Below are 25,012 nucleotides of genomic sequence, written 5' to 3' on the forward strand. Positions count from 1 at the left end.
TTGACTTTGTAGATTAGTAATTGCAGCGTAAATGATATTGTGGCGGGCACTTACAACCACATTTTTTGCTGTAAGTAACCCAGCTTATCTACATGAGCCTGCTTAATTGACTATCAGTCCGTTCTTGAGCTTTGAGTAAGACTGTGTCTACTCTCTAGTTCGAAGTGCGCTGCGCTATGCAAATCTTCCCCTTCTCCCGGAAGACAAAGAACAGGGGTGTCTCAAGTCGTAAGCGACAACAGCACCAGATAAAATCTGCAAAGTTGGGACTTCGTACCCTTTAAGCTTCTGGGTGGAGTTCTCTCCTCCTTCACCAGATACTATTTATCGTCTTTATGATTTAATCAGCTCACTAACCGCTCCACGTGGAAGTAAACTCATCATGCAGAGTCTGTGGACCGCTCTTGATGACAGAGATATGTGGAAATATACTCGAGAATCTCGACATATGACCGATACTGACATACCAAATTGTAACATTGGACTGACAGGTGTTAGAAGCTCTAAGAGTTTCAGTACCAAATTACTGTTCTGTAGAATAATGCAGTCTTGATATAGGAGGGATTAAGACGCTGATTCATCTCCAGCCGAAAACTTTGTTTCTGAATACCTCATAAGAGAGGAATGTATAAGAAGACGCAATCGGGTTTCTGGATCCATGTTTTGATTCATCCATCATTCGAGCTTGCTAAGGAAGCAATATGGAGTCGTTCATGCCTCAAGATAGAATACGAAGCCAGTTTGATTTGCGAGAATCGATTTTCTACTCGGTACCGATCATTTTATGATCAGAGCAAATGGCATATTGCAATATCCAGTTCCTTAAAGAATTGTTGCCGAGTAGAATGACTGGTTGCACCTTGTTTGGTGTACTCGACCAAATCTATAAATATAGCACATGACAGACAGATATGTCATTCTAACGAAGCTAGCGATCCAAGTGAGATGATCTGAGAGGAGATCGTGATAGCCCAGGGATTTCTAATGCACCAACGACGTTCAACTTCCTAATGACTAAGCTATTTGAGTCGCATCGCGCATACTTTCAAGTCTTTTCTGGCGATATATTTGATCATACTCGTTCAGAGTATAAAAAGCAGATGTAGACATATATCTCAAACCGTTGCAAGCTGTGATCGACTTCCATAAAATGCTGGCCAATGCTAACAGATTTGTCATCGACGCTAAAAACTCCCGACTTTTGTACTTCATTCGTAAAAATGGACTCTGGCGAGGGTAATGTCAATGTAATTGACCAGTGCCACTGTCTCAAAGGGACTTAAAGGAAATACCTAGTTTGACCAGCTACCAACACTAGTATATTGCAAATATTTGGCTAACTACTAACAATAATGCAAAGAGGTCTTTGAAGACAGTGTCTGATTGTATTGGTAAGCTGCAAAATCAAATAAGAAGACGATACACAAGGCCGCGAAATCTGCCCAGATGCATACCTATTCTCGCACTTTCAAATAAAATCGACTTCTTCGATTCGACTGAAACGCTTGGACTTTACTATGATTAGTATTTTACTCGACTCGGTGACGATGTTGCAAGATCATCAATGCATGTTATGTATTGATTAAGAAGTGGCTTTGATCCAAAAAGGAGTCCTTGGACATGACAAAAATGTAATGAATCGCAAATAGCTCCTGGTCATGAATTGATTAATTTCTCGCTACTGTTAAGCTAGTGAAAGCGATCACAATCATTTTTCGTAGTCGTTACCATCTACACCCGTGACAGATATGACTATGCTTATCTTGCTGCATCGAGTGTACCTTCGAGGTTAAGCATTTGCCGGATCGATTTGATGTGATGGCGAATGCGTTTACGCGTCACTCTGACTACGTATGAAACATGTGTTGCACAAAATACAGATGCGAAAGAAAGGAGTTAGTTAGTTTAAATGCTGCTCAATTTGAAGTGTCTGGCTGAACACTTGCTCTGCTATTTGTTATCACAAACCCTGCTGATGCACAACACTGATCTGCTCAATATTCATCGTGTGTGGTATTACATTCATGATGATGGCCTTATGTACGGACATTGTATGAGGTACATGATGACCCTTGGGTGGCACGGCTAAACGAGGGTTGTCGTTGTAGATCGTCTGAGAAAGGTGACATATGCTGGTGCCAACAATGATGTTACTGGTCTGGACACATCCAGCTTGTTCCTCGATAAATATTGCCAACATGGCTTGCCGTTGGGCCATTGTTTGAATTCAAGACATGCATTTCATGAAAATTTGGAGATAGTTTCTCATCACTAGAATTAGCGTAACCACCGCATGTTTACTGCAGTCAAATGGTCAGATGTGAATAGCGTGGTGTAGCAAATCATATAAGGCATTGATGCGGATCGTCGCCGTGCTAAAGCGATTTTCCTACTCTTTGAGATTGAGCTGAAAACCAAATCAGCATATATCTCTCCAAAGTGAGAAGTACCGACCACCACGAAGTAGCTTCGGTCTATTTGGGAGTAGGGCTTGTCGATGCAACCAAGCTTGCTTATATCGACTCGGCTACACTTAAGTGCAAAATCGTGGATTTCATTTTGATATTATTAAGCGTCATGCATCGGGTGCGCAACAATGTTACTAAGAGCTAATATATACTGAAGAACATAAAAACAAGACACAAGAGTCTTTGGTTAAGAAAAATATTATATCAAATTCGATCAACCAACCTACACTTGCAGCGTCTCCAAATTATAAAATTAAGTTGCGACCTCGTCACATCGGACCGGATAAAAGTTTATACAGGCCAAATATGAACACATCTTGTGTTCGACGTATTAGATAACCAAAACAGTAGTGAAACCGAGAGTTGACGAGTATCTAAAGAGTCTTTGGCTCAAAATTTTCACATCAAAGAGTTAAATTTCGTCATGTAGCCCATACAAGTAAGGCTAGCAGCCGACGTCCTATCGTACTGGTACTTATAATGATACTTCATCATCGTACGCTCTACCAGGAGCTATTCCGACTAAATAGGTAGCTCTGCTGTCTCAAGAGTGACATGTATGAGAATAATTGTTATCAAGACAAATACTAAATTTATACCTATAGCTATCCCTCGTATATAAGTAGTCTTAATTTTCCGACGTGCAGCTAGCAGCCACAATTACCACTGACCTCTACTTCATGAAGTCCTATCGTCGTGATTTGTACCGACACACACTTAAGTACTTCTAAACTGTAATATGAACTTTCAAGTGTTAAGGGTGTGCACACAATAGTGAGTACATACCCTGGCACTTGTGTATGCACACTTTTATGTCTACCAACTGAAATATCAGCATAGCAGAGCTTTCATCGTCTGTCGAGAAAATGTATGTATCATATCTAGACTTTCTCAAGCATGGCTCACTACACGTCTACAAAAACGTAAGATGGAAACGTATTGTGTATATGTGACAGCATTGCATATAGACTGCCGAATAGAAGATACAAGCAGCTCATCTCGACAAGTCATAAAATTTAATACAAATTTATCAATGTTGCTGCTTGGAAACCAATTAATTTGCCCAAGATATTTAATTATATTATTACATTAGAATCAGTACCGGACAAACCGGTCATTTAATTGTCACGCTCAAGCTCGTAACGGCGAAACACTGATGCGGACGTTATGACTTCCGTAACTGAAGCAATTCCAACTCAGGTGACGTGAAGGCTTCAACTTGTTCTCTCGACGTAAAGGCTTCAATTTGTTCTCTTGACGATCACGATTTCCAACCTGCTGCAATGATGTTCCTCAAACCATCAATGAGACAGCCACCATTTGAATTGATGGCTAAGGAGGTAGCTTTTGTGTTCAATTACTCTAGAATCGCAGAGCATAGAAAATCGATCTCATCTGTGGACAAGTAACTCTGATGCCAGTCCATAGACACGTCTGCATACTCGATAAAATAGGAAGAGGCTGCCTCGGGGATCTCTGCCCAAACGCTTTCATTCAACTCGCAGTCTGGCGAGTCGGGAGAGTACATATGGACTGCTTCGGAAGTGTCTGACAAGTCGGACAGTGAAGACGCTGAGTTTCTAGAGGATGCAGTAGAATCCGTTGAAACTGACGGAAGCTTGTGAGCCGAATTTTCCAACATCGAGACAAAACTCGAATTCTCTACATCATGCAAGCCACAACTTTTCTGTGATCGCGCTGCATGACGTTTCTGGCGGTCAAACTTGCGCTGGGTCATGTTGGCCTTGTCACGGTGGTACAGGCACAGCTGATGTGGCTGGCCGTTGCGCTTACGGGACCGGGTGTTTTGACATTTACCAGTTTTGTACCGGCATGTTGTCGGGCTTTTAGTAGTCATATCGTTAAGACCGACGTCCGTAGATCGCTTAGAGATCGAGGTCGAAACCATTGTTCGGAGGAGTGAGAGCCGAGGATAAAGCGACGAATTCTAAAGTGACATCTCATTGCCTGGGCGGGTCATGAAGCCATTATGTACGGTCCACGCTCCAGTTTCGAATTGGACAATACATTATGCAGACATTAGAGGGATTACAGTTGGCTTTTGTGTGATACAAAACTGAATTGCTCAGTTTCTACTCACATGAAGAGGCATGTCACACTGTACATCTAAATGAAGTGGATACTAGTACGTCCTATCCAGCCTCGAATTCAATTTCAAAGTTGTCCAAATAGCTTAGCAGACTGCTGTGCGTATTTAATGAGACCGCAGATCAATTTTCTCATCTATTGGTACTAATGAAAAATGACTTTCAGTCTATGAAAGATCTCTTAGCGGCAAATTGGAATAAACCATGAATTTGCGAATAAGCAGATAAAAATATTCTGCCGAATATTAGGATGTTTTCTCGTCGAACACAGCGCCCATCAGCAGTCCTTTTCATCACGACAGTTGATACACCTACTGACGTACTAATGTGTCACCTTCTCTCGCTTGATGGCTTCATTAGATATACGTGGCACTAGTTGTTCATGTCAACACATCACGCACATCTGAATCAAAGCTAAATCTTCTTTATTCCAGATAAATCACCTTTGTTAATGAATTTGACCGACGAGAACTTTGGACACTGAAATAACGAATCGTTCACTTGGAATTATCTTAATTTTACCGAAAACGTATCGAACAGCTTGAAAAAATTGAAGCTTGCATGTGTACCGACACACACGTGAACATTATTTAAGTGCTTGAGACATGAGACAAAGATCAAGGAAGCACCTCACCGAATTCAAAGCTTGTAAGATGTGCATTTTCTTGGACCGTACAGAAGAAAGTCAGATGCTTGAGAATAAGTGACCACGATGTGGTACCGCAATGTCCACGCAACCTTCAACGTCAGTGAGTTCAGCACTATCCCATCACATGAGATAAGGATTGCAAGTATTTTTATTCATAAGCGGATGGTTTTCTATAGACGCACCATAAATTACATAAAAATTTATTCTGGCTCTCGATATAGGGTCCCGCGACATAAAACATGGTGGATTGCTAGATGACACTGCGAGCACTATAAAAGAACTTGATCAATTTGATTGTTAAAAGGGAAATAACCATCCCACACGGCATCGGAAGGCGCTGAGGCTGCAGTTTAATGCCATTGAAAATGAGGATGCTTCGTGCACTGAATATATCAAACGGGGTGTCAATTTAGGGTATAGTAGATGCAGAAATAAATCAGACGCGCAGGGCAGCCGCACTATTCTGTGTGGGAAGAGATTTGCTAATGTTGATGAATGGTTTCTACTTTATTGTTTTCAAATCATTGGACCGGCTTGCAACTCCTTGAATGCAAGTGAAGATGCTTTCACCGATACCATATGACTCTGCAAACTGTATACACATGCTGAATTAAATGCGCTCTATATTAGCTATGTCGACCATGACAGGAGGTGATAGAATGACTCGCGTCATAGACATGTCAGTTCACCAACAGCAACGGCATGAAGTTATACAATCTTGTGTTAGTGTTTCGACTAGTGGTATTTGCTTATGGCTATGAATCTTGATGATCAAGCACCTTGATGGGATGGATACGTTTTGTACTGTATCTACTTAAGTCCAACTATTGGTCATCCAGAATGATTATTGTATTCGCCTGGGTAACCTGTATCCATCATTCCTGCGGTCATAGTCAGAACAGCTCGACAGCCTTGTGAGCTCAGCCAAATTTTCTGACATGAAACATATGACTCATGTCGATTATGTCCATGCTCAAATTTTCCAGACGAATAAATTGGACCTTGCGTATCAAATCTTGTTCTCTAAATTCAATTGTAACCTTCTTGCTACCGGTATTGTGTGCTGCATGATGATGCTTTCTTAACTAAATATACATTGCTATCAGTATCATCTTTCTTGTACGATATGTCGTTGTAGCTTGCATATACGTCTAATCACTGGCTTAGAAAGAGCGAACCCACGACCATAGATATACCCGTTATCGTGCTTGCATAAATATTCGGGAATCAACCATCTGCGGTCAGCTTACTTAATTTTTTAGCGATACATTTGTATCTAGATGTTGACAAATCTAATGTGTCCTTACCCTGTACTGGTATATCTACCAGTACTTTATTGTTCAGATATAAAAACTTCTTCAACGCAGTCTAAAGATTCCTAACAACATAAGTTCATCCTAACTATCTTCAAACATATTGCTCATGTCTGTCATTCCTTGTATCCCTCGTGAGTCACACATGTTGCATTGCCACCAGCAATCCCTCTCTCGGCCCGTCCATGTGTTTTTGTGACCTGCTGGCATACCGATATCTGTATAACAATTGCAATGCATACAGGAGCGACGGATCCCATGATAGCATGCCTGCAATGCCTTTAAGAGCCTCTTGCACAGAGGCTTGTGAGTGAATGATTGGCATAGACCTCGAAGCTCTGCTTGTCAATCATTTTAAAATCTAACGCGTCATCCTCAAGCGAACTTTGCCTTCCCTCGTTGAATAACAATGGTTGCCACTTCGACTTCGAAATCATCTACTGACGTCGGCCTCACTACTGCGGCGGCTAGAAATTCGGATAAGTGTCGGTACAAGACCGGTAAATGTCTGAATCCCCGGTCTAGTAAACGCAATGGCCAGCCGCACCAGCTTTGCCTATTCCACCGCGACAAGGCCAACATGATCCAACGTCGTTTTGACCGCCAGAAGCGTCAAATTGCGCGAACGCAAAAACTTTGTGAATCTCAAGGCCACGAGTCTCCAACATCTATTTCGATGCTCGACTGGTCGGCACTTGCGGAATTAGTGCCTCCTACGGAGTCCATGTGCTCAACATCGTTCTCGTCGCTCAAGTCAGAAGATATCCAAACGTTCTCATCTAAATCGTCAGACTGCAGTCATAATGAGAGCATCTGGACAGATCTCTGTGACACAAAATCTGTTCATTTCGACGAATATTTGGACATGCAATTCTCATTAAATTGCTACCCGAATTATCTGTCTACAGATGAAATTGATTTTTTATGCGCTGCTGTACTGGAGTAAATGAGCTACGGTACCTTATGGAGCAATTAATAAAAGGAAGGCGTAGTTGTAAACCCGAACAGCAAGAGCTGCTGTCGGCTTCTACGCTTGTAGCAGAAAAGTAGTAGATAGATTTATATAGAACATATGTACATAACCACCAAAATTAATATCGATTAATATTCTTGCTTGTCGCATCTGATGAATGAATATTCCATGAATTACCGGTATATACCGAACGGTGGTTAGAAGTTACAACGATCAGTTAGACGTGGCAGGCTAAACGTGGCACAAGCGAGTGAGTCGCTAGAGTGCGCGTGACTACAAATAATTTCGATTTTTAGAGTCTTGAGGGTGCGATAGCGACACCAATGAGCCACAGCATCGACCGTCTTTATCTCGCCTCGTCAACCCATTCGTAGGTGTTACAATCAGACGCAAACTTTAGCGACAATTCTATCACGACCCACATCTCTTGAACAGCTGTGATTGAAACTTTTTTGAAAATACCGGTAATTTACTGAGGTCATGGATGAGGCTACAGTAGCAGTCTCCCTATTAAGTGCCAACCAATTTAAATTGCTTTACTTGATTAATTTGTACGCTGTGGCGTCCAATTCGACGCGACAAAATGAACGCTGGATTCGACATGTTCCGTTATTAGTACTGCTGTTTGAAGGAATTTTAAATGATGCATTTGATTTTGACTATGCTCCAGCATCCATACGATTGTCCTACAAGGGCAAGACTTTACGTCGTTGGATCAACTTTTCACGCGAAGGAAAAGCTGCAATTGATGATCTTTGGGCTCTACGCCTTATTAATGGTCTTAAACTGTCAAGTGATGACTTTCAACCCATTACTGCATACCAAGTCTCGATCAAAGGGCAATTGGCGCTTCGATTATTGCCACGGTATTTTCAGGACTCCGTCGAGACATTTGTGTACCCACCACCTTCGTACAATCGACAGCTTTTATCTGTACGATACGATGGACACCATTTTGTATTACAAGCTGGTGGGTACAGCAAAACCAGTAGCATTACAGAGAGCGATGATGTCTCGTATGTCTCGAGTCCATTCTTACCGCGTTGTTTACGATCACAATCAGGAGGGTACTACAAAATTCAAGAGCAAAGTAATGCTAATCGAGCACACGAATGTGCTCAAGGGACGATGAGTATTACTAAATCAACGTCAGAAGCACTGTCGTTAGGTGATGTGTATGCATTGATCGGTGAGTGGGTCCCATTTGGTACAAACCAGATTGTAGCTTTAAATGAGCGAATGGGAGTACTTGATCGCTGTCAAGGTGGAATTCTTACAAGTTGTGTTGATAGTAATCCCACAGATACTCAATTTCGAGTCCCCGTTGGTCAAACTCAAGTTCGGGTTCTTGATTTTGATTTTGTACGCTTTACAAATTTTGAAGCAGAGAGTCATTTTCCCGAAACACCTGGAATTGTTCAGATTGAGAATTTTGGGATGCATTTGAATAGCAATGGATCTCTTATTTACGGGATCAAAGTTGAGGCAATTATGGATCGACGAGGTGACGATGTTGCGATTGATCATCTCTCGCGTCTACTAGTAGATGTTCATCAAGACTCATCCATGTTGGTAAATGATCTCCTCTCTCGCTATCAATTAAGTCTTTTAGAAATGCTTTATCTTGGCGACTCGTTTCAACGGAACAAGTACAATTGTATCCTAAGCAAACAGATTGTACCAAAGTTACCCGCTCAAGCTTATGTGAGTGACTCTCGCTATGCCAACGAATTGGCACAAGTGCTTGGAGATATCCACGCGAGCCACGATTTGACCGCAGACGACGTGCTTGTAGTGGGAAAAGCAGGTTGTCTTTTTTCTGGTCCTAATGTTTTTCGATATGAACATATTTTCACCTCGTACGTTGGATTAGTGTGTCGCGATATCTTTATTAAGAATTTTTTTGCCCGTACGTTTGTCCTTGACGCAACATTGAAAGAGATTCGTCAACTGATCCATCGAGTACATCGGGAACCTGCAACTGTTTTACTCGTTCGAGAAAAGCTCTCGGCCGTGTCAAAAGACACTATTTTGCTAGTAGAGACGCTTGAATACCTTTTAGACTCATTAGAGAGTGTCGATCTCTCGCTTCCGCAATCTTCCAATGATATGGAAGTAAATACAAATTCTGCTACGGATAACGAAACAAAACAATCCGTTTCGAAACCACATGAACTAGATGCTGATGCAAAATTGTTTCAAGTTCTTGCGTTGCCTCAACTCAAAGCACAGACGATCATGCGATGTCACGATTCAATCAAGTTGATGGAGAACACAATGCTTCAATTAGAGCAACTCCAGATGATTGCCGAGTCCACGGCTACTAATCAACTCGAAATGGCTTGTTCTCGTGTCAATTTAAATACTCGTGCACTCATGACAGCAATGGCACAACAGACAGAAATGTCCATTACGCTTGATGCTCTGCAGTATTTTGTAAGTGGAATCTTTTTATTCGATTTGATTGATCGACTTACTGGAGGCACGTGGAATGGTCACATTCCCGACTGGGCCATGAAATTCATTGTTAATCCGATTCTTCATCAGCCACTTCTCTGGTGGGTTCTCAATCTACTCCTCTTTGTTCTATTCAGCATGATGCTAAAATGGATTACAGATTGGCGGAATTGTAAAGTATTAGGATGGTGTGAAGCTTCCTACGAAGTCAATCGAAGCATTTCTATTTGGAAGCTTGACGTGTATCTAGCCTCTCGTGGCGTTCAAAGCAGTGTGACGCTTCGAAAAGCAGCTACACCAGGAGCAAAAGTCGCCAATCGATTCCGTTTACTAAAGTGGCAAGAAACAGACGCTGCACTTTGGGGTGGGGTGCTGCCTGAGATTGACCTTGTGTTCGATGATCGTCACGCATTTCTCATGTTTGTGTCCCTGCGCTTCGATGGCAAACGCTCGCCACGATTACTAGAAGAAGAATGCTTTCAAAAGTTTCTTGAGATTTTCACGCGGGCGGAGATATTCTCGAAAGATCCGCCACCATGAAGATGAGCGGGAAAATAAGCTTTTGAATGAGACGTGCCCGCCGTGCGAATCCATCGTGACACGAACAAGTAAATTTCTTGAAACTTGATTGTTTGGTCATTTTCTTGAAAATTTGGTCGTTTGGTCATTTAAATGTAGGACAAATGCATCCAAGCAGCGTCAAGCTCCACTCATGTCACGATAGTGATCAATTCTTGCTCCAAGTTTGACATTGATAGATACAACGAATGTTAGCTACTTTTGCTTCCGGTTTGATGCAGTATGGAGACAATCCTTATATTTTGCAAGCTACTCTTTGAGTTTGTGACGAGTAATACATTAAAACCATGGTACAATGATTCTAGCTGCCCAAAAAGACTAAAAATGTTTTATTCAATGATTGTTAACGCTCATCAAGTTCGCTAGCAAAGGATGGGAAGACCTAGTTGCGAACTAGATGACTGCTCTGGATAAGCTTTTGCCAGCTACGACTGCAATACATGGATGGAGGATTTGTGACAAAGGCGACGTTTGTGGAAGATGTTTTCAGTTGCTTTGCTGCCGCAACTTCATTTCCGAACCTTGGAATGTCTCGCGAATAAAGAAGAGCGGCTAATTACATCCTACTGTGGCTGAAGTCTAAAGCTTCAATCCATGTAATAGCTAGCTTGACGTGCTACGGTTGAGCATCTGCCTAAAACCTTAAAAACATCTCAGCAAACTACTTAAAGGACGCAAACTCGGAGATCAAACCTACTGTATGAAAGGGCAGACGGTGCGACCGTACATATGTGTGTCTTACACAAGTTAGTGTAGTCAAACAGGTGCCACCATGTATGTAGCAGGATTGCCAGTAGTAATGCATATTACTATATTAGTTAGGTTTTGCCACATTAATTAGGTATTAATATATTAATTAGGAAAACCTAGGGTTTCAGATATTAGTGGCTCTGCCGCAACCAAAACAATAAATACAGTTTCAATTTTGGACACTAAGTTTTTAGTACTTGGAGGTAGCGGATTCCGATCCGCTACCCTCGTACTGGTTCTTGGAAAGAACGTAAGGTCGGTGATCTTAGTATAGCTTAATCTATGCAAAGAGCTACGGCAGCCCCGCTGCACTTGGTAGCACTCGTAGTCAATCTACATCTGAGTCGTTACGACTGATCCTCTGTGAGGATGGAGGAATACTCCTACTTGCCCCAGAGCATGCAGGACGGACTTAAAAAGCTGATATCCCTGCTGACCCTGAGGGCGTGGAGCACCTCGTTGCGCAAGGACCCGAGGCCATAAGCGCGCGCCTAGAGCAGTTTTCAAGTTATGAAAATGCTCTGTTATAGCACTTAAAGTAGAAGCTGAGAGTGTCGACTGCGTCCATGACGCCACCGTCGACGACGGATGATTCCTTCCGACCCAGGCCGCTCATGTTGAGCGTTAAGACCTTTGACAGTAAGGATGAAGAGAATCTCTTGTTCTGGATTAGAGAGGCTGGGATGACTATGGCATGTGCCATGCTCCAAAACGAGCAACAGGGCATGGCGCTAGCTATCTTCAAGCTTAGGGCTGAGCGCGATAATGAGCACTAACGTGCGGTGCTTCAGTCAAATCTGCGTATCCTCCTGGATGGAGCTGGAGCATCAATTTCTGCAGGTGTTCTCGCCGCCTAATCAGGCATATCGCGTGCGATCGCCTTCCTTGCTGCCAGACAGGGTAAGAAGGAGTTGGTGGACTTTGTCCAATAGTTGAGAACTCTCATTGCCGGGATGGCAGTAGATCCTCTCTCCAAGGCGGTCGCAGTGACCAACTTTATAGAGGGCGTCCGCACTGGCGTGGCCATAAAAGTTTTTCGAGTGCATCCGACTTCTTTTAAGAAGCGGTTAACATGGCATTGGGTGCCGAATTGTCCCTTGCGCAAAGCGCGTATAGGTTCGACGAATCGAGGCCCGCATCTAACCGGCCTGGTTTGTTGCGTGGAAAAGGATAAGGTCAGCAGGCGCGAGGCGCTCTCTTGGGGGAAAACTGAGTTCTGTTGAGCCTCAAAGAGGTAGAGGGCAGCAGGGCCCAGCCCCGAAGAGTTGCGTGCTCTTGAACACGGAATGTGTGTACAAACCGGGCTTGCTGGTCGTAAATTCAACCGTGAAGGGCTTTGAAAAGCCATGGAAAATTCTTATCGAGTCTGGTGCGTTGGGCAATTATGTTCCATGTTCCACAATTGAAGGAAGTCAGCTGTATGCTCAGGCGTTGAGAGCGCGGTTAAGTGACGCCGTCATTGTTCGCTTAGCGCGGTTAAGTGACGCCGTCATTGTTCGCTTAGCGCGTGTCACTGCGCCGAGGGTCCCTCTGGACCTCAAAGTCAAGGATCTTGACTTTGATAGCCTGGAACGCTACACTTGGATGCAAGATATGACCTTATCCTTGGTATGGCCAAAGACCTTGGGCGCTACACGCATATCACCTGGTAGAGCTTTGGTGAGTCATGAACCCACCTCTGTTTGGAAGCAGAAGCGCTACTGGCGCAGGCACTGGACTTGGACGGTCAATGTGCTAGATATCGGAGTATCCGAGTTGTCAAACACCAAAAGTGTTTTGGATAGGGGTCCTGAGCGTGGTTGCAGGCTGCACGTGGAGTGGCACATAACCCACTGAGCACTGCTCACGTTACAAAGCAGTTGCTGTATGCCAAGAATGGCATGCTCGTTCGAGGTCCGAGGCATCAAGGAAGGGCGAGGCCCTTTGGATGCCCGTGGAGTGGCACGGGCGAAGACCGCGAAAAAAGCAGCTCTTCGTTAGTAACATCAAGGCTCCGATGGAGCAGGGAGTCGGGACAATGGACGACGCCGAATGAGTGTTCCCACTGATCTCGATGAGACGTCAACCTCTATAAAGAGGAGACGGCGAAGCCGTATGTTATCTGCAAGACGCAGCGCGTCGACTTTGACCCAGGGTGTCTCTACCGTAGACGATAGCGCACAGCTATATACCCTTTTAAACGGTTTGACGGGAGAGGAAGTCGGAGACATCACTTTCGAAGCTATTCCCGCAGTAAATGCTCTTCTTGAGCTTGACGAGATGTCCTTTGAAGAGTTTGGCGGTGGGCAATTTAGCCGAGGTGGTCATTATAAGACCGAACGAGCAGATTAACTCAGGTCTCCTCGTTCGACACCTACGTTTTGTGTCCGGAAGCCGAACAGCAAGTGTTGTATTGTTCACGCTTTTAATAAGCTAAACGCTACCGCTATTTTGGCACAGACGCCGATTCCTAGAAGGGATTTCTCCAGAACAATATGCTGGCTGTGCGCTCAACTTGGTCGATGGTATCACCAAATGTTCATGAGAACCGGAAATATTTCGCTGACAGCGGTTAGTTATCCGAGCGGTATGCTCGCGGAGGGTGGCTGGTGATGCTTTAAGGGATGTCGATACACCAGCAACAATGAATCGTCTTGTGAAGCAATTGCTTAGACCCCATCGGGCGTATGCACATACATACTTCGACGACACAGTCGTGCAGCGCACGGGAGGACAGATGTGGAAAACCACATCGTCCATTTGTGTGCGGTGCTCGAGTGCATGCGCACGAATAAGCTGTAAGTCAATGCCGATCAGTGCATCTTTAGCGCCGAATTAATTCCCTTTTTAGGGTCTTTCATTGGGAAGCGTGGTCTTCAAGCGAGTTCCGCTAAGGTCAAGGCCATGTAGACTGGCGGGTTCCAAAGAACCAAAAGGACATGCGCAAGTGGCTTGGACTCGCCAACTATTTGCACAAGTATAGTGCAAATTATGCGAAAATAGCACCGCCATTGTCTAATCTCCTTTAAAAATTGTGCGGAATGGTGTTGGAACACCGAGCATCGGGAGGCCTTTAACAGGGTCACAGATAGCCTCATTTATGCACCAATACTGGCGTTGCAAAGCCCCGATCGTCCTTTAAATGTCGTATGTGACGCTTCGGACTTTGTCATCGGCTGTAAGCAGACGCTGGGGACGAGGTTGGGTGATCGCGTTCAAATCTCGCCAGGTTTAGGCTACGGAGAGGAACGACTCAGTCCCAGTTCACAACAAGATATTACTTGCGATGAAGTATGCACTCGTCAAGTTCAGGGGCACTTGCTTGTTTGTGATCTACACAAGTCATGCGTTATTACGCACAGCGACTCAGTCGCCTCACTTCTCGTCAAAGATGGCCAGGTGGCTCTCATTTTATGCAGAATGTAACTTCGAGGTGAAGTATAAGCCAGAAAACCAGAATGCTTTGGCTGATGCGTTTTCACGCAGACCAAACTATGAGCTTGCTCATGTCATGACGATGTCACGACGGTGACGTCGTCAGTGACGGATTTGATCCGCGCCGCATACGCGAGTGACGGTATGTGAGTAGCGTTGCTACAGGCTCTCGGGAGCAAGGAGTTTGAAACTCGGACAACAATTTGTCGGCTTATTTGCGCGCACAGTAACAACGAAATTCGTTGAGTAACGGGTTGCTGTATTATAACACGGATTCAACGAATACGCCACGATTTGTGATTCCTACGACGAGAACTTTAAAGACCGTATCCTCTTTGAGACCCACGACACCCCGCTCAGTGGTCATCTCGGTCGTGAGAAGACGTTCAGCTCGGTGAGTTACCACTGTTGGTGACCCAAGCTGTACAAATGGACGAGCACATATGCGCGCACGTGAGACGAGGTATGAAGGTGAAACCTTCTCCGAATGCGGCGGCGCCGCTGGCCAGTTTACCGGTAACCTCCGGGTGCTGGCAGTCTATGAGTATGGACTTTGTGCTTGGTCTGCCGAAGGGCTCGGCAGGCAACACGGGTGTGGTGATCTTTGAGCAAGATGGCTCATCTTGCGGTAGTGTCGGACCATCGACGGTGTGGGTACAGCGATGCTGTTTGTGGATCGTGTCTTTCGACAAAATGAACTCCCGGAGTCATTTGTCTCTGATAGATACCCACGCTTCACTGCGACATTTTGGTGGGCACCAAGGTGACTATGTCAACAGCGGACCATCCGCATACCGATAGTTAGACTAAGTGCGTGAATCGCGCCATTGAAGCCGTTCTCTGCAGAGTCTGCACTGAGACGCCGAAGCGCTAAAGCGCCATGTTGCCAGTCGTAGAGTTTACTCTGAACAATGCAGAGCATTCTTCTGCCGGCTACACGCCGTTCTACGTGAATGGGTTTGTTAATCCTCGCGATCCGCTGACGCCGCCATCCCATGGTTCAAGGCTTGGTGAGAGAGGAATAGCCGAACGGCTAGCTGATGTCAGCCTCCTCACCGTGCGTAAGATAGGCGTAGACTTCCTGTCTACTAGATTAAGTGTCTCACGACACGTTTGCGATGCGATGGCTGAAAGGCATGACATGTAGAAAGAATATGCAGATGGAAGAAGCAGACGAAATGTGGAAAACGTTGAGGTCGGAGACCTGGTTTCACTAAAGGCTTAATCCTTCTTTTACATACAGTCTTTGCTGTCTTTAAGACAAAGCTCCGTCAACAGTTTATTAGACCTTTAAAGATCGTGGCCAAGCGAGGCCTTGCGTATACGCTGAACCTTTTAAAAAGGATGCGCACCCACTCGGTGTTTTATATGGGCTTGCTTAAGTTGTACCGAGATCAGGCTTAAGTGAAAGCGGAAGCGTTGGCGGCGAAGCGGCGCCCAAAGGCGCTCGGTCACCCAGAAGAAGATCCAGCAACTGATTCTGTGAACGGAGTGCAACATTTCCGTTACCAACGGCGCAAGGCGCACCACCGTCGCACCGAATGATTAATCCGCCTGCTCGATGGCTAGGAGCCGCTTAGACAGAGCACGATAATCCTCAACGTGAGGCAGTCGGTGCACAACGTGCTCCAGACTCTCGGGGTCTTCCGCCCAGCAGTAGGTGACCTCGGAGAGATGCTCGGCAGAGTGCCGATGACGACGATTCGTGTCAACCACCGCTCGAAGAACATCGCGAGTCGCCGAGCGGCGATCGACCAAGTCGTCATCGTCCGCCGCCGACTCTTCTCGATAAGAATGATGGCGCTCACTACCACGTGGAACGCTTCGTGGGTCGACGTCGTCGACGGGTCATAATACAAATCCTTGTGAAGCGACGGAAACCCCAAACTCCGGGAACTCGTGGGAGTTTGAGGTGCCATTTCGGCAAGACTGCCCAGACGTCGGGGACGCTTACGATCAGATGGAAATCATGAGGCTTCATGTTGTTGTGTGCACCGCGCTTCTCGGCAGTAGTCCGGAAAGCCAGAGGGTCATGAGCTGCTGTGGTTGTAGACTCATCCATGTGAAAAGCCACAGAGCTTGCGGGAGCGTTATGGATTATTCCATAAATCGCAGGAAATTACGCAGGAAGTCGGCGTTGCACCTTGGGCTTGGCAAACATAAATCTAAAATGGCGCTCAATGCGCACGTCCACTCCCTTGTGTCTTTGCTGTAAGTTAGACAGCGAAGAAAGATTCCGGTGCTGCTGCACCCACCGCTCTCAAAGCTCATCATAATCTCCAGTGGCGAGCACAACAGGAATGGTCCGCTTTGCGATACAGGAGCACCTCCTTTTTGAGCTCGAAGTCGAGCGCGGTACCGATTTCCTGGGGTACTAAAAAGGGAGCTCGCAAAGATTCCGCTGTTCCAGCTCAGCTGGGTGGTGGCCGGGAACCCAAATACGTAGGCGCCTAGCGATCAAGTGATAGCATCAGTAGCGGGATCCGCCGAGCGGAAGACGTACTCCACACGAGGGTCTGAGACCGAACGTGGACACGAGCGCAGAAGAACCGCCCAGTGAGCAGCCTTCAATTGCTGCTCCTGTGCCTCGTCAAGGCGATTTAAAATAATACTACCTCTCCCGAAAGCCGAGAGGTCGGGGAACGGACATGGTGTCCGCGAGGTTTGAGCTGGGCTCACATCGCGCCGATAACGCACTTCATCTTCCTCATCTTCCCATGCTTGGATCAGAGTATCCGACTCGTAGTCGATTTCCTGCAACTCCTCAACGAGGAAAGTCGTCGCCCGGGGCGGGCGAGCTGTGTTGCGCTCACTTGCAAAGGGCTTGGGATGTGCTTCCCGTGAAGCCGCGGATGTACTGTCCGGAGATGCACCCTTTGCAGAAGAAGAAGAGGAGCTTTGCTCGCGGGCGCCCTCGATACCAGCCAGGCTTGATGTTCGTGTTGTAGACACAGGGATTCATAGAGCGGAGAATAATTAAACTTGTTTTCAAAGAACGTGAAGGTGTCTCAGACACGCGAGCATTGTAGAGTAAGAAATTAAAGATATTTTTGATAGAAATTATTGGGGAGACCGTTAAATGTGAATGGAGTATATTCAAAATTTTAATGAGAGAGAATTTTTAGGGTCACACCTACTCGGGTCGCACAAGATGGTGCGACCATACATAGGTGTGTTTTACACAAATTAGCGTGATCACACAATGGTGTAGCTACACCGTAACAATAAGCCACCACGTGGAAGGATTGCCAGTAGTAATGCATATTACTATAGTATCAGGTTTTGTTATATTAATTAGGTTCTACTTCATGAATTGAGAAAACCTAGGGATTTGGGTATTGGCGGCTCTGCCGCAACTAGACCAATTGAATACAATTTCAATTTTGAACAGAAGTTTTCGGTTACTTGGTTAAGGTGATTAGTACTTGAGGTAGCGCATTGCGATCCGCTACACTCGTACTGGTTTGGAAAGAGCGTAAGGTCGGTGATCTTAGCTTAACTTCCTCTAAGCAAAGAGCTACGGCAGCCCCGCTGCACGAAGCATTACGACCTTGTGTGATATTTTGAGCGCTCAAACAAATAACCTGAAAACATTGAACACTCTCATTCTATCTACGCAATGTCTGGGTATATCCGGGTTTTCCTTCGTTCTTGTTACTTCAAACTTGATACTACTAACAACTTCTTTAAGAGGGATACGCAGCCAATTTTGATGTACGTACATATTGCGCTGTTGCCCCTTGGACATAGAGCGCAGCTCAGAAGTACTAAGATGATGAGTCATCATGATCAGGACTCGGTTTAGATGAAAATGATGAGAAGTCTATCGGACACGGGAGCTGCTAGCCTCACGCAATGCGTTATATATTGTCTAGTATCTGATGATAGTATCATCTTTGGCTAGCTAACACAGTCCTTCAATTGAGCAACAAGTTACTTCGAGCTTCATCGATTTGGCATCTGAGGTGTCTAATCCTCAGCAAACTGATCAACGCGGACATTGGTAATCGTAGTGTTCTTTGCGCGAGGTCCGCGGAAGTCTTGATTCAGAAAGTCGATCAGCATAATAGGGTGTAATTCCACCAGTCATTAAGTGTAATTTGACCAATGCGAGGCTTTCGTTGCAACATGTCTTGATACTTACAGGTGCGCTTACTATCGGAGTAATTCCTGCATCTAGACAGCAATGACAAATCAGGACAAGGACATCGAGGTTACAATTTCCAGTTTCTGCTATTGACAGCGGGTTTATCTCCATGCGACTACTGTAACAGCCACGACCAAGGGTCCGATTGAGCGCAATAAATAACTACCTCCACTAGCAGAAAGCACGCTGCGACGGACGACACTGTCTTTTTTCCAATACTTTGCACTTCATCTTAAATCTGTGACTTAGGCACATTCCCACGACGGAGAAGGAGCGTATAGACTTATAAAGTCCTTCTAGCACTGAAACCTTAGTCAACCAAAGTATACCTCCATCGCTGTTGGAAATATACATGTATGACATCTCTCACTTGCACCCTTGACGTTTTTCACATATTTGCTGCTCAGTGTCATGATAAAATGCTGACAGTAGTTATCATTTCGTTAGTCGTGTAGGTCAAGATAATACGCACCTTGCCACGTTGCATGTGCCACCCTGAAAAAATTGTTCGGTTAAGTCAAGGCGCTTTTGATGCCTAATAACAATGGTTTCCAGCATAATTGTTTTCAAAAGTATATAAACCGCAAAAACCTTCATGCTAAAAAGCTCCGCTGATTGAGTTCATCAACGCAGTTTGCTCGCATATAGCTTGCTGACCAATTAAAATTGTGTACCATAAGTGCATTTGATTAGTGCATTCCATGATTTGAATCCAAATCAGTCGATCTAATGGGCAGCCATAGCTGCAACCCTGTCATAGGCATCGTAGGTACCACCAAAAAAGGTTGTAGAAAGATTGCTGAGAAGAAAAGAAGGTGAAAACGCATGCACCAAAGAGCGAAAATCAGATATCATAGAAGAAAGAGACGGAGATGCTGCGAAAGACGACGATGATATGCCGATTGCGAAAATATTCACGTGGTGATCCTACTACAGCTCGCGACATCGTCGATGGTACCGGCACTGATGCAGTCTCAGCGAATAAAATCTGAACAACAGCGACAGACACGAGTAATGCCTGAATAACTACACGTCATAGTCATCATAGTACGTTGCTTATATAATGCTGTATAATGCTGTTCGTTATACTGCTGTGATATGATTCGGACGTTAAATACATGAAAATTTACAATGTGTCAAGGCTATTCAGACACGAAACTCATCTCGCGCGCAGAGTAAAGCAGAGGGCTTTGAAAATAACGATGACGTCGGAACGGCTAGTCTTGAGACCACGTGCTCCAAGACTTCATCTTCGACAGCACCACGCCTACACCTACATATGACCAACTCCATGAAGATAGATGAAGCATGGAGCAAGCCATAAAATTTGAAGTAGTTGCTTTGAAATACCTAAAGCGATGGCAAAAACACGGAGGCAGTTACCACGTATTTTCTGGTACATCGCAATATACACGGTATTCGCAAGTTATGCAACCCGCTGTATTGCTTACTACTTTATTTTCATATAATTGCTCGCTTTATCGCTTTGTCAAATAAATCATTTGAGTCAAGCTGTCTTAAAAAATGTTAGAATTACATCAATTGCCACCAACAGTCTCTTTTCGTCCTCTCCCAGCGGCCAATTTTCCGGTCTAACTTAATTGTGCCCCAAAAGAGCTTTACAACACTGCTCGAAAGCCACAGTGTACATTCTGGCGTGACCGTATCATATCTTAATGCCCCATCTGCAACACTACGGCGTTTTTTTGTTCTTCCTCGCGATTCATCATCATCTAGCCAGCTCCTCTCGTTTATTTATAAGCTTTTAGAGGGTACCCTGGGGTTTCACCTGCATTTGATCGAGCAGTCGAATGGAACGAAGAGCAATTAAATTTCTTTAAAATGGTTGCTATCGTCTTGACTCTGGACCAACCGCAATTTCTATCAAATGAATTTGCAGCATTCATTTCAAGGAGATGTACTCTTGAAAACGCAATGCGAAATAGACAGCAAGTGACTATAGAGCACAAAAAATTCGCTCTTGGTAAAAGCGCACGAACTCAAGCTCGTTTGCGCGGGTTCTTGAAGTAAGTGTTTGCTCTGTGCGCTGTGTGAATGATGAATGTTTCCCATTCAAACCTAATAATTCAATGTTTACCACATCGCATGACAAAGCTGCTTTGATCACTGGTGTAAAAAGGTTTCACGTGCAGGTGTGACCACGCAATAGTGTGGCTACACTTAAAGAAGAAGTCAGTCGTGGCTGGAATAGTCAGTATTTTTGCAGTTAATTAGGCTTTACTATATTGATAGGAATAGATTTAGTTATAGGCGACTTTAGCGCAAACAAACCGAGAAATACAATTTACCTTTTGAACGAAAGAGTTAATCAGCCTTGGGATAATATTTTGGTTTCTATTGGAGTAAGTAGATTGCGATTCGCTAAACTTGTACTGGTTTTAAGTATGGAACTAAGGTCACCGACCTTAACCAAGCTTCCTCTAAGCGAAAGAGCTAAGGCATCTTCGTTGTAACTGGTGTGCGGCTAGCAGCCGAGAACCATCATCTGTATAACAACCAATACATTGGTACCATGAGTATCACAATTACAGCAAAGTGCAATGGGAATTTCGTACTATTGTCATGTCGGCACAAAACAGACTTGAGCTTATGGGGTATCAATAACCGACCTAAGTGCAACACGAAGATCGTGTCGTAGTAACATTGAATCCCTTCATTATAGATGCAACCTTCAAATCGACTTTTATTCCAGATATCAGGATTCATATGTTTGCGCAAACAGCAGGTAACGCATAAGGCCCTAAATGTTCATAATTACATTCACCACCTCATAATCCGATGACAACCACGTCCTTAGCACCCAGTCGACGGCCGCTCACGCTACCGGAGAAGATCCTTACGCATTGGGCCGTAGGTCTCACGAAGCCTGAGGTGATTCCGGGTCAGATGTTATGTGTTAAAGCGCAGTGGACACTGGCGTGCGAAATTACGTGGAAATCAATGGACAAGACTTATCAAGACATGGGACGTCCACGTATCTGGCGCAACGACCGCTTTTGGTTGGCTGTAGATCACACAGTTGACCCTCGTGTGAATCATCAGCCTCGTCAACAAATGATGATCAAAGCGTCCGAGGACTTTGCAAAAGAGGCAAAGCTCACGAACTTTCAGCCACCTAATACTACTATTCTTCACACTGAATTCTACCGCCAACGTGCACAGCCTGGTCAGATCGTTGTGGGCGCAGACTCACACTCGTGTAGTACTGGCGGTCTAGGCGCCTTTGCTATTGGCTTAGGCGCTGCAGACGTTGTCATGCCTCTTGTGACGGGAGAGACGTGGATAAAAGTACCAGAAACGGTACTTATCGAGTTTGTTGGTACGCCGCCAATGGGTATGGGAGGCAAGGATGTCATGCTTTACACGCTTGGCAAGCTTAAGTGTAATACAGTGGCTATCGGCCGCTGTGTCGAGTGGGGTGGTAACATCTCGGCACTGTCTTGTGACGCTCGCTTTGCTATCAGTAACATGACAGCTGAATTTGGTGGAATCGCTGGTGTCTTTCCTGCTGATGAACAGACGGCTGCGTACATCTCCAAGCGTCCAGACCATAATCAAGATGCACTGTACTTTCGTGCAGACGAAAATGCAGAGTACTCTGAAAGGTTTCAGATTGACTTGGATAATCTTGAGCCTCAAGTTGCGCTGTTTCCATCACCTGATAACGTTAAACCTGTGTCGGAAGTTGTGGGTATGAAGCTAGATGGCTGCTTTATTGGTGCTTGCACGACTGCTGAGGAAGATTTAGTACTTGGTGCTCTTGTTCTAGAAGCTTGTTTAAAGCAGGGTATGAAACCTGTACCCCACGGCCAGCGTCGTGTGACACCTGGTAGTCAGATTATCATCGATAATCTTAAGAAACATGGATTGCTTCAGGTGTACGAGAATGCTGGCTTTGTAGTTGGGGCTCCTGGGTGCAGTTTCTGCCTGGGTATAGCTGCAGATGTTGCTGGAGAGAACGAAGTCTGGCTAAGTTCGCAAAACCGCAACTACCGTAATCGCATGGGAAAAGGATCCATTGCGAATCTGGCCTCAGCCATTACCGTAGCTGCGTCCAGTTTTACAATGGAAGTGACCGATCCCCGTCCGTTTCTATCACTGATTGATATCGAGAAATTTCATGCTGCTGTACCCAAGCTGCCCTCTGTGCCCATTACGATCGCAGAGGTTGCTCCTGAACTTCCAATTCATACATTAGAAGATGCTGAAAATGCCGATGCTGAAGCTGCTGCATCACTTGAAACATTCTCCGGCTCCATTGCTGGCCGTGTGCAGGTGTTTGGCGACAATATTGACACAGACGCAATTCTACCTGGCGAGTTCCTGTGTGAAAATGACATGGAAGCACTGGGTAAAGTTGCTTTTCTACACACAAACCCAGACTTTCGTGACAAGGTCAAACAGGGGCAAAATGTTGTCGTTGCCGGCCATGGTTTCGGTTGTGGTTCATCCCGTGAACAGGCAGTAACAGCTATGAAAGGCGCTGGTGTAAAGGCTCTTATTGCTCGCTCTTTTGGATATATTTTTTCTCGTAATTACCAGAACTTTAGTTTGCTGGGAATTCAGCTGGATGATGATCGCTTTTATGAGCTAGCGACGGATAATGCTGAAATTACGGTAAATATGACTGGACGAACGATTGAAGTTGGTGGTGAGACCTTCCGTTTCAACATGTCATTGTTTGAAGAACGACTGCTTGCAGGTGGTGGCATCATGCCGCTTTACAAGAAATTCGGCAATCGTCTATTTCGAGTGGCAGTGCAAGATCCTATGGCTGAAAAGGAAAGCTGTGGATCCGGAGGGTGTTCAAGCAAGGAAGAAAAGTCAGAAGCTGGCGCCAAGAAGGATATCTCGTGGTAGAGAATATTATTTGTGGTCAAGGTAGTGAGACGTTTATATAATAAACCTGCTCATTAGAATACTCAAGTTTTTATATTAACTCTGTAGAAAGGTTTGAAAGTTTAACACAATATTCAGTGAGCTAGATAAATTTGTTTGTGGCGTTAAAGTAGAAATTACTACTCGCAGTGAACTACACTGACTAGCTCATCATTGCCCGCTCCAAGGTAGAAGTTTAAAGCGCATAAAAACTGGTGAAGATTCTTATAATTCAACATTGCGTTACGAGTCGACGCAAATCAAAATAATCTTTCAGATATAGTGTTAAATCTAATTTATAGGAGGACATCGATAAGCCAGGACTCAATTGCATTGCTTCATTCAATTCAAGATCTGTGGTACATCAGTGCACAGTATTGCTCACTTAATAGCAAGGATGTCACACAATTTGCATAGTTCCAAGATTTCAGGGTCACCACACTTGAATCTGCGAGACCTTGCAATTCAATGTTTTGATTTCATTGGATCTCAAAAGTGATCAATAAATTTACAAAGCTAAGTGCTTCTCTCTCTATCTCTATGTAGCAATCAATCATCCGTATGCTGGTTCATCCAATGCTGCACCCACATCAGTATTCGCTCAATATTGCTTTCCATGTCTTCGACTGTACGGCTCAGCAGCTCTTGTACAATTTCGGGCGCGTAGCTTTCGCGTGCGTCCTGTAGTACCACCTCCATAATCTCACACTCGACATTCTCAGCCACCTTTTTTTCAGAGTAACCGCGTTTTTGAAGACGGTCATAAAGCGTTGTATTATCCACACGTAACACCACGACCAAGTCAAACCAGCGCTCTGGGAAAAAGTCGCATGTGTGAAAATCCACAACTTTGCCTCCTTCAGTCATCATGTCTTCCATCTCATCACAAACTTTATCTTCATCGAGCACAAAACAGTCAAAATCCTCATCGCGACCATTGTGAAGACCCTTTTCTTTAATCTACAATAGCAATGAGCTCTACATCTCAGATAAAATTTCAAAGCATTGATTCAATGTTCATTTACGATACCAATTCGCCTACGTTCACGTGCGTAAGGAATTGCGAGCGTTCCTATTGCAGTTTTTATATCATGAGTTTAAGTATAGCAGAATTTAAGCAATTGGAAACGTACTGCAAGTTGCTGGCACATGGATGTCTTGCCCGTGCCAGGCGTGCCAGTTACGAGGATGTTTGGACTACGGGTCATTTTACGATGATTGGCTGTCAAGTATAAGGAATAGACTACATCTTTGA

The 25,012-nt window shown here is 44.7% G+C and overlaps 5 protein-coding genes across 5 annotated transcripts; 3 read left to right on the top strand and 2 right to left on the bottom strand.

Annotated features, from left to right (window-relative positions):
- Positions 1–3,825: 3,825 nt before the first annotated feature.
- Positions 3,826–4,377, bottom strand: PHALS_03918 (uncharacterized protein; the record flags this gene model as incomplete). The annotated part of the gene is made up of 1 exon (XM_024718220.1): positions 3,826–4,377. The coding sequence occupies one exon, from the start codon at positions 4,375–4,377 to the stop codon at positions 3,826–3,828; it is 552 nt and encodes a 183-aa protein (XP_024583641.1).
- A 2,570-nt stretch (positions 4,378–6,947) lies between these two features.
- Positions 6,948–7,484, top strand: PHALS_03919 (uncharacterized protein; the record flags this gene model as incomplete). The annotated part of the gene is made up of 1 exon (XM_024718221.1): positions 6,948–7,484. One exon carries the CDS (start codon positions 6,948–6,950, stop codon positions 7,482–7,484), a length of 537 nt encoding a protein of 178 aa, XP_024583642.1.
- A 507-nt stretch (positions 7,485–7,991) lies between these two features.
- Positions 7,992–10,508, top strand: PHALS_03920 (uncharacterized protein; the record flags this gene model as incomplete). Its single annotated transcript, XM_024718222.1, has 1 exon — positions 7,992–10,508. One exon carries the CDS (start codon positions 7,992–7,994, stop codon positions 10,506–10,508), a length of 2,517 nt encoding a protein of 838 aa, XP_024583643.1.
- Positions 10,509–21,657: 11,149 nt separating this feature from the next.
- Positions 21,658–23,739, top strand: PHALS_03921 (3-isopropylmalate dehydrogenase; the record flags this gene model as incomplete). The annotated part of the gene is made up of 1 exon (XM_024718225.1): positions 21,658–23,739. One exon carries the CDS (start codon positions 21,658–21,660, stop codon positions 23,737–23,739), a length of 2,082 nt encoding a protein of 693 aa, XP_024583644.1.
- A 567-nt stretch (positions 23,740–24,306) lies between these two features.
- PHALS_03922 (adenylate kinase isoenzyme 6-like) lies at positions 24,307–24,965 on the bottom strand (the record flags this gene model as incomplete). Its single annotated transcript, XM_024718226.1, has 3 exons — positions 24,307–24,717; positions 24,788–24,829; positions 24,891–24,965. 3 exons carry the CDS (start codon positions 24,963–24,965, stop codon positions 24,307–24,309), a joined length of 528 nt encoding a protein of 175 aa, XP_024583645.1.
- Between the last annotated feature and the right edge of the window lie 47 nt (positions 24,966–25,012).

The sequence above is a fragment of the Plasmopara halstedii genome (genome assembly GCF_900000015.1).
Source record: "Plasmopara halstedii genome assembly, contig: Scaffold_2386, whole genome shotgun sequence".
NCBI lineage: Eukaryota > Oomycota > Peronosporomycetes > Peronosporales > Peronosporaceae > Plasmopara > Plasmopara halstedii.